At 43.7% G+C, this 10,246-nt stretch overlaps 1 protein-coding gene across 2 annotated transcripts in view; it reads right to left on the bottom strand.

The window, feature by feature from the left end:
• Nucleotides 1-8,574, bottom strand: part of phactr2 (phosphatase and actin regulator 2) — a 63,138-nt gene extending 54,564 nt beyond the window's left edge. Inside the window, exon 1 of one of the 2 annotated variants that reach the window (XM_061911632.1) lies at nt 8,330-8,574. In XM_061911632.1, the coding sequence (XP_061767616.1) occupies nt 8,330-8,375 (46 nt within the window). In that variant the 5' untranslated portion in view covers nt 8,376-8,574. The remainder of the gene's footprint in view (nt 1-8,329) is intronic. The other variant, XM_061911634.1, reaches the window with a different exon arrangement.
• Between the last annotated feature and the right edge of the window lie 1,672 nt (nt 8,575-10,246).

The raw sequence follows: 10,246 nt of genomic DNA, 5'->3' as shown, positions 1-10,246 counted from the left end.
ATACATTTAGGAAGGATGCAACATAAATTACCTATGGAGTTTATTTACATAAAACTAGCCCCTAAATAACCCAAATGAAGACGTGTGTTTACTCTTGGCATCACAGACTTACGCAAAGACTGGAGAGGTTGTTTACGCAATTAGACTTCACGTGTGTGCAGTTGTGAATGGAAAATATGCATGTGCTGTGTTTGGCAACACAATCTGCACACTGACACTATCTGAGGAAGTGGAATGATGAAATAAAAGAGGGTAAAACATGTCAAGATGCTAATGAGAGGAAACACTCAGTAGTCAGTCACACTGTGGGATTATTCCTTGCTTACATTACAACAATATTAATGCTTTGAGAGTAACATAACATAATATAGAGCAGAGGTCGGGAACCTATGGCTCTAGAGCCAGATGTGGCTCTTTTGATGACTGCATCTGGCTCTCAGATAAATCTTAGCTGACATTGCTTAACACAGGGGTCGGGAACCTTTTTGGCTGAGAGAGCCATGAAAGCCAAATATTTCACAATGTATTTCCGTAAGAGCCATATAACATTTTTCAACACTGAATACAACTAAATTTGTGCATTTTTAAGTATGACCAACATTTGTAGAGTATAATAAGTCTCTTATTCTTTTTAACAACATTGATATTATAAAAGTTAACCAGTAATACATATAATACTCCATCCATCCATTCATCCATCTTCTTCCGCTTATCCGAGGTCGGGTCGCGGGGGCAGCAGCCCAAGCAGGGAAACCCATACTTCCCTCTCCCCAGCCACTTCGTCTAGCTCTTCCCGGGGATCCCGAGGCGTTCCCAGGCCAGCCGGGAGACATAGTCTTCCCAACGTGTCCTGGGTCTTCCCCGTGGCCTCCTACCAGCTGGACGTGCCCTAAACACCTCCCTAGGGAGGCGTTCGGGTGGCATCCTGACCAGATGCCCGAACCACCTCATCTGGCTCCTCTCGATGTGAAGGAGCAGCTGCTTTACTTTGAGTTCTTCCCGAATGGCAGCGCTTCTCACCCTATCTCTAAGGGAGAGCCCCGCCACACGGCGGAGGAAACTCATTTCGGCCGCTTGTACCCGTGATCTTATCCTTTCGGTCATGACCCAAAGCTCATGACCATAGGTGAGGATGGGAACGTAGATCGACCGGTAAATTGAGAGCTTTGCCTTCCGGCTCAGCTCCTTCTTCACCACAACGGATCGATACAACGTCCGCATTACTTCTTACCATTAATGCGACATCTTGAACAGGTGCGGTAGAAAACGGATGGTTGGATTAAAATGCATGAGAATGCTTTATAATTTGAACGTTATTTTTGAAACTGTGATTACCGGCGGAATTATTCATTACTTATTGTGTTAAGCAACGTCAGCTAAGATTTATCTGAGAGCAAGATGCAGTCATCTGGCTCTAAAGCCATAGGTTCCCTACCCCTGGTTTGAAGGGGAACATTATCACAATTTCAAAAGGGTTAAAAACAACAAAAATCTGTTCCCAGTGGCTTGTTGTATTTTTTTTCAAAATTTTACCGGTCTCCAAATATCCCTAAAAAAAGCTTTAAAGTGCTTGATTTTCGCTATTTGCGATGCCACTATCCATTTCCCTGTGACGTCATACAGTGCGGCCAATGTAAACAAACAATGGCGAATAGCACAGCAAGATATAGCGACATTAGCTCGGATTCAGACTCGGATTTCAGCGGCTTAAGCGATTCAACAGATTACGCATGTATTGAAACGGATGGTTGGAGTATGAAAGTATTGAAGAAGAAACTGAAGATATTGACGCTATTCATAGCCATAGCATGGCCGAATAGCTGTGTTAGCATCGCCGGTAAAATGTGCGGACTGAACGATCAGGACTTTCGCATCTTGTGACACTGGAGCAACTTAAATCCGTCGATTGGTAAGTGTTTGTTTCGCATTAAATGTGAGTGGAAGGAAACGTAATATAGTTGCAAATGCATCTGCAGGTTATCCATACATCTGTGTTCCATGTCTGCTTTAGCACCGCCGGTAAATAGCATGTTAGCATCGATTAGCGTAACATGTTAGCATCGATTAGCTGGCAGTCACGCCGCAACCAAATGTCTGATTAGCACATAAGTCAACAACAACAAAACTCACCTTTGTGATTTTGTTGACTTTATCATTGCAAATGCATCTGCAGGTTATCCATACATCTCTGTGCCATGTCTGTCATCGCCGGTAAAATGTGGAGCCATTTTGGTACATTAAATGGGGGTCCTGCGGCAGACACTTTGGCATCTTCGGGCCAGTGGTGCAACTTGAATCCCTCCCTGTTAGTGTTGTTACACCCTCCGACAACACACCGTCGAGGCATGATGTCTCCAAGGTTCCCAAAAATTATCGAAAATAACGGAGCTGAGACACAATGTTTACAATGGGTTGAAAATGAAAATGGCGGCTGTATTACCTCGGCGACGTCACATTCTGACGTCATCCCCTCCAGAACGATTAACAGAAAGGCGATTAATTCGCCAAAATTCACCCATTTAGAGTTCGGAAATCGGTTAAAAAAATATATGGTCTTTTTTCTGCACCATCAAGGTATATATTGACACTTACATAGGTCTGGTGATAATGTTCCCCTTTAAGCATTAGACACCTTTTTACCTGCACCCTGCCTCCCGCTGTTTCCCACATCTACAAAGCAATTAGCCACCGACTGCCACCTACTGATATGGAAGAGTATTACACGGTTACTCTGCATAGCTCTGTTGGTAGAGTGGCCGTGCAAGCAACCTGAGGGTTCCAGGTTCGATTCCCGCTTACGCCATCCTAGTCACTGCCGTTGTGTCCTTGGGCAAGACACTTTACACACCTGCCCCCAGCGCCACCCACACTGGTTTAAATGTAACTTAGATATTGGGTGTCACTTTGTAAAGCGCTTTGAGTCACTAGAGAAAAGCGCTATATAAATGTAATTCTCTGAGAGCCATATGTAGGCATCAAAAGAGCCACATCTGGCTCTAGAGCAGGGGTAGGGAACCAATGGCTCTAGAGCCAGATGTGGCTCTTTTGATGACTGCATCTGGCTCTCTGATAAATCTGAGCTGACGTTGCTTAACACGATAAGTAATGAATAATTCCACTTGTAATCACAGTGTTAAAAATAATGTCCAAAATATATATTATTCTCATGCATTTTTAATCCGTCCATCCTTTTTTCTACCGCACCTGTTCAAGAAGTTGCGTCAATTGTAAGAAGTTATTTATGTATTATTGGTTAGTGTGGGGCTTGCCCTCCTGGGGGTTCTTCAGACCCCCAAGCACCGACATGAGAGCCTGTTTCAGGGTTACAATATTGTTTTATTTTTCAATAAATCTCTCAGTTGTTTTCCAGCAATTGTATTTCCAGCCCCAACCCCATCTCTCCTCCTGGCTGCTGCTTATAACAGAGCGACAGGTGATTAGATAACAAGGCCCAGGTGGGCCATCTACGCACCTGTCGATGCAGGCCCGCGGACCACGCCCCCTTCACAGTTAGCCTTAGAATAACAATGTTATTACAAAGAATAAGAGACCTACTATACTCTAGAAATGTTGGTTTTACTTAAAAATTCACGCGTTTGTGTTCAGTGTTAAAAAAAATATTATATGGCTCTTACGGAAATATATTTCAAAATATTTGGCTTTTTGGCTCTCTCAGCCAAAAAGGTTCCCGACCCCTGCTTTAGAGCCATAGGTTCCCTACCCCTGGCTTAACACGATAAGTAATGAATAATTACGCTGGTAATCACAGTGTTAAAAATGACGTTCAAATTATATAACATTCTCATTTATTTTAATCCAACCATCCATTTTCTAACCCAACTATTCAAGAAGTTGCATTAATGGGAAGAAGTATTATATTCATTATTGGTTAGCTTTAGAATAACAATGTTATTAAAAATAATAGGAGACTTATTATTCTCTAAAAATGTTGGTCTTACTTAAAAATGCACGCATTTATCTGTATTCAGTGTTAAAAAATATTATATGGCTCTCACGGAAATACATTTTGAAATATTTGGCTTTCGTGGCTCTCTCAGCCAAAAAGGTTCTCGACCCCTGACCTATATTAATGTTGAATATGTTCCCCGTACTAAAGTATTTGTGCCCCAGTTTTTTACTGGGGCACAAAATGAACTGTGCATGACCATCACCTTTTTCAAACAACAAAACCAAGACAGTGCACAAACTCACAAAAAATTACACGCCTGCAAATCAGTCAGCTGTTGCCGTATCCGTAATACGCCGATAGGGAGAAGTTTGTATTTACACGATGAGTCGGGTGTGTTTTGACCTCCGCCGAACCCGTGAGGCCGACTCACCGAACCCCTAGGGTTCCATCGAACCCTGGTTAAGAACCACTGAGCTAGATCATTGCTGTGTAGGCCTACTTTGAGAATTAGTGGGGCATTAGTGGTTCTGCTTTCAATTCATATTGAACAATTGCCTCATATTTGGTCATATTTGCTAAAAACAAAAAAGGGAATAAGCGGTAGAAAATGGATGGATGGATGGACGCTACTGAGTGTCATTTGCTAACATTTTCTAAATAAAAAAATGGTGCCTAGGCTCCACAACACTGCATTAAACCTTATCAAATTGCATTTACAATCCACAAAGTATATGCAACTAAACATCACAAACGACGGCCATTTCGAATATTTCGCTATTTCGTAGATTGGAGTTCGGAGGACGTCCGGATGGAAACACGTCATCACTCTGACCATATCAGCTGATCAGTCATACAGGAAATGTGGCCAAGTTATGAAGAGACGTGCTGTTTACTAAACATATGTTTCCCTTCTTGTATGCTTTCTAAATCGTAAATAAATACATAAAAAGTCTGCTAACCATGCAGTCAATGGAGGCTTTCTACAAAGCCTCTAAATAAGCATCCAAAGCCAGCAACTAATACTTTATTTACATATTACACAAATATTAGCGGTATTGTTATTATAAGCTTTAATGCAGACAAACTATTTTAGGCAGCGCATTGATAACAGAATGATGTTGCTGCTGCATCACGCCTTGGATCGTCAAACTTATTCTAGTTTTTATATCATCACTCTCATCTGGATAATAGGAGCATTTAGCCATGAATCTACAAGTTGTTCATCTGTGACATTGGATGTGTACCTGGAGATGGAGACAAGCAGCTTCCCTGAAATGCTCACTCATTCACAAACAAGGACGGGGCGATGGTCACCAATTTGTCAACAAATGCCTGAGCAAATTGTTTAAGAACAACATTTCTCAAGCAGCTATTGCAAGGAATTTAGGGATTTCACCATCTACGCTCCGTAATATCATCAAAACGTTCAGAGAATCTGGAGAAATCACTGCACGTAAGCCAGGATATTACGCACCTTCCTTCCCTCAGGTGGAACTGCATTAAAAAAAAACACATCCGTGTGTAAAGGATATCACCACATGGGCTCAGGAACACTTCAGAAAACCACTGTCAGTAACTACAGTTGGTTGCTACATCTGTAAGTGCAAGTTAAAACTCTACTATGCAAAGCCAAAGCCATTTATCAACAACACCCAGAAACGCTTGGCTGGGCCCGAGCTCATCTAAGATGGTAGTCAGTCCATGGTAGAGGGCTTGTGGTGGAGGGTGTGTCAGTCCATGGTGGATGGTATGTCAGTCCATGGTGGAGGGCTTGTGGTGGAGGGTGTGTCAGTCCATGGTGGAGGGTGTGTCGGTCCATGGTGGAGGGTGTGTCGGTCCATGGTGGAGGGTGTGTCAGTTCATGGTGGAGGGTGTGTCAGTTCATGGTGGTGGGTGTGTCAGTCCATGGTGGAGGGTGTGTCGGTCCATGGTTGAGGGTGTTTCAGTCAATGGTGGAGGGTGTGTCAGTCCATGGTGGAGGTTGTGTCAGTCCATGGTTGAGGGTGTGTCGGTCCATGGTGGAGGAAGGTGTGTCAGTCCATGGTGGAGGGTGTGTCAGTTCATGGTGGAGGGTGTGTCAGTCCATGGTGGAGGGTGTGTCGGTCCATGGTGGAGGGTGTCAGGTGGAGGGTGTGTCAGTCCATGGTGGAGGGTGTGTCAGTCCATGGTGGAGGGTGTGTCAGTCCATGGTGGATGGTATGTCAGTCCATGGTGGAGGGCTTGTGGTGGAGGGTGTGTCAGTCCATGGTGGAGGGCTTGTGGTGGAGGGTGTGTCAGTCCATGGTGGAGGGTGTGTCAGTTCATGGTGGAGGGTGTGTCAGTCCATGGTGGAGGCTGTGTCAGTCCATGGTGGAGGGTGTGTCAGTCCATGGTGGAGGGTGTGTCAGTCCATGTTGGAGGTTGTGTCAGTCCATGGTGGAGGGTATGTCAGTCCATGGTGGAGGGTGTGTGGTGAAGGGTGTGTCAGTCCATGGTGGATGGTATGTCAGTCCATGGTGGATGGTATGTCAGTCCATGGTGGAGGGCTTGTGGTGGAGGGTGTGTCAGTCCATGGTGGAGGGTGTGTCAGTCCATGGTGGAGGGTGTGTCAGTCCATGGTGGAGGGTGTGTCAGTCCATGTTGGAGGGTGTTTCAGTCCATGGTGGAGGGTGTGTCAGTCCATGGTGGAGGGTGTGTCAGTCCATGTTGGAGGGTGTTTCAGTCCATGGTGGAGGGTGTGTCAGTCCATGGTGGAGGGTGTGTCAGTCCATGGTGGAGGGTGTGTCAGTCCATGTTGGAGGGTGTTTCAGTCCATGGTGGAGGGTGTGTCAGTTCATGGTGGAGGCTGTGTCAGTCCATGGTGGAGGGTGTGTCAGTCCATGGTGGAGGGTGTGTCAGTCCATGTTGGAGGTTGTGTCAGTCCATGGTGGAGGGTATGTCAGTCCATGGTGGAGGGTATGTCAGTCCATGGTGGAGGGTGTGTGGTGAAGGGTGTGTCAGTCCATGGTGGAGGGTGTGTCAGTCCATGGTGGAGGCTGTGTCAGTCCATGGTGGAGGGTGTGTCAGTCCATGGTGGAGGGTGTGTCAGTCCATGTTGGAGGTTGTGTCAGTCCATGGTGGAGGGTATGTCAGTCCATGGTGGAGGGTATGTCAGTCCATGGTGGAGGGTGTGTGGTGAAGGGTGTGTCAGTCCATGGTGGATGGTATGTCAGTCCATGGTGGATGGTATGTCAGTCCATGGTGGAGGGCTTGTGGTGGAGGGTGTGTCAGTCCATGTTGGAGGGTGTTTCAGTCCATGGTGGAGGGTGTTTCAGTCAATGGTGGAGGGTGTGTCAGTCAATGGAGGAGGGTGTGTCAGTCCATGGTGGAGGGTGTGTCAGTGTCAGTGTGTGTGTGTGTGTGTGTGTGTGTGTGTGTGTGTGAGGTGACTATAATAAGTGTGTGTGTGTGAGAGAGTGTGTGAGGTGACTACAATAAGAGAACTGTGTGTGTGTGTGTGTGTGTGTGTGTGTGTGTGTGTGTAGTGACACTAATAAGTGTGTGTGTGAGGTGACTATAGTAAGAAAAGTGTGTGTGTGTGTGTGGTGACTGTAACAAGTGTGTTTGTGTGTGCGTGAGGTGACTGTGATAAGAGAAGTGTGTGTGTGAGGTGACTATAATGTGTGTGTGTGTGTGTGTGTGTGTGTGTGTGTGTGTGTGTGTGTGTGTGTGTGAAGTGACACTAATAAGTGTGTGTGTGAGGTGACTATAGTAAGAAAAGTGTGTGTGTGTGTGTGTGGTGACTGTAACAAGTGTGTTTGTGTGTGTGTGAGGTGACAATAATAAGAGAAGTGTGTGTGTGTGTGTGAGGTGACTATAATAAGTGTGTGTGTGTGTGTGTGTGTGAGGTGACTATAATAAGAGAACTGTGTGTGTGTGTGTGTGAAGTGACTCTAATAAGTGTGTGAGTGAGGTGACTATAGTGAGAAAAGTGTGTGTGTGTGAGGTGACTATAACAAGTGTGTTTGTGTGTGAGGTGACTATAAGGGAAGTGTGTGTGTGTGTGTGAGAGGTGACTATAATAAGAGAATTGTGTGTGTGTGTGAAGTGACTCTAATAAGTGTGTGTGTGAAGTGACTCTAATAAGTGTGTGTGTGTGTGTGAGGTGACTATAGTAAGAAAAGTGTGTGTGTGTGAGTGTGTCTGTGCGTGAGGTGACATTAAGGAAGACACCGTGAGACACACGTGATGGCGGCAGCTAGCATGCAAATCGCTCATGTCAAAGTCGAAGTAAACTCGGTAAAATTCCACACTAAGTTGAAGTAAACTCGGGAGAAGTCAACACAAAGTTGAAGTAAACACGGGAGAAGTCGACACAAAGTGGAAGTAAACACGGGAGAAGTCGCCACTTCCTGCGGGCGAAGCAAGCAAGCAGTGTTGAAGCCGGAAAGAAGCACTCACCGCCGGCTGGGTCAGACACGGAAGACACGGAAGAGGTCTGGCCCATCTTCGGCTGCCCGGGTCAGGGAGCTCAGGCTCGACCCGCACGCCGCTATCAGCGCTCCTTATCGCCGCATAGATCCTGGCAGCGAGCGGCCTGGGAGGTCATGTCCGCCTCGGCTGGAACTTTCTTCTGGGCGCCTGCGAGAGATTAACCCGCCCTCGTCTTCCTCCTCCTACTGCTGCTGATACCACTGCTGATACTACTACTACTACTACTGCTGATACTACTACTACTACTGCTGATACCACTGCTGATACTACTACTACTACTACTGCTGATACTACTACTACTACTGCTGATACCACTGCTGATACTACTGCTACTACTACTGATACCACTGCTGATACTACTGCTGGGATGCTGGGGCTGGCCAGGCCGATACTAACATCGACCGCGTCGATACCAGAGGTAGTGTAACCGAGGCTGGATAGATGTCGCCTATAATGTATAAAACTACAAATAACAAACACGAAAGCTCCAGTTTTACACGAGGACCACTTTATTCTGTTTGTTTTCAAAACTCCGCTCCACCGCAACGTGTCACCACTTCCGCTTTTTAGCGCCTTCAGAATAAGAGCTCAAGGCATATACTGACAGGGGTCACCAACCTTTTTGAAAGCAAGAGCTACTTCTCGGGTACTGATTAATGCAAAGGGCTACCAGTTTGATACACACTTAAATGAATTGCCAGAAATAGCCAATTTGCTCAATTTACCTTTTAATAAATAAATCTATATATATATATAAAAAAAAAGGGTATTTCTGTCTGTCATTCCGTCGTACATTTTTTTCCCTTTTACGGAAGGTTTTTTGTAGGGAATAAATGATGAAAAAAAACACTTATTTGAATGGTTTAAAAGAGGAGAAAACAGGAAAAAAATTTAAACATAGTTTGTTTTCAATTTCGACTCTTTAAAATTCTAAATTCAAACCGAAAAAATAGCTAATTCGAATCTTTTTGAAAAAATAATAAAAAATAAAATTTATGGAGCATCATTAGTAATTTTTCCTGATTAAGATTAATTTTAGAATTTTGATGACATGTTTTAAATAAGTTAAAATCCAATCTGCATTTTGTTAGAATAGATAACAAATTGGACCAAGCTATATTTCTAACAGAGACAAATCATTATTTCTTCTAGATTTTCCAGAACAACATTTTTTTTAAAGAAATTTAAAAGACTAAGATTTAAATTTAATTCGCAAGATTTTCTAGATTTGCCAGAATATTTTTTGAATTTTAAACATAAGTGTGAAGAAATATTTCACAAATATTCTTTGTCGAAAAAACTGAAGCTAAAATGAAGAATTAAATTAAAATGTATTTATTATTCTTTAAAATAAAAACATAAATTGACTTGAACATTGATTTAAATTGTCAAGAAAGAAGAGGAAGGAATTTAAAAGGTAAAAAGGTATATGTGTTTAAAAATCCTAAAATCATTTTTAAGGTTGTATTTTTTCTCTAATATTGTCTTCCTGAAAGTTATAAGAAGCAAAGTAAAAAAATAAATTAATTTATTTAGTGAAGACTAAGTCTTTAAAATATTTTCTTGGATTTCAAATTCTATTTGAGTTTTGTCTCTCTTAGAATTAAAAATGTCGAGCAAAGCAAGACCAGCTTGCTAGTAAATAAAAAAAAATAAAAAAAATAGAGGCAGCTCACTGGTAAGTGCTGCTATTTGAGCTATTTTTAGAACAGGCCAGCGGGCGACTCATCTGGTCCTTACGGGCGACCTTGGTGACCCCTGTGGTCAAAGTTGGAACTGCCACAAAACACATTTGAAGATATTCAACACTCTGCTACCATCTGGTGGCTAAAGTGGATGTCCACCCTTCTGAATTTGTCATGTTTCATGTGTCGGGTAACCTGT

This window comes from Nerophis ophidion, linkage group LG09, assembly GCF_033978795.1.
Source record: "Nerophis ophidion isolate RoL-2023_Sa linkage group LG09, RoL_Noph_v1.0, whole genome shotgun sequence".
NCBI classification, from domain to species: domain Eukaryota; kingdom Metazoa; phylum Chordata; class Actinopteri; order Syngnathiformes; family Syngnathidae; genus Nerophis; species Nerophis ophidion.
The sequence above is the reverse complement of the archived record's forward strand: the minus strand, read 5'-3'. Positions and strand labels throughout refer to the sequence as shown.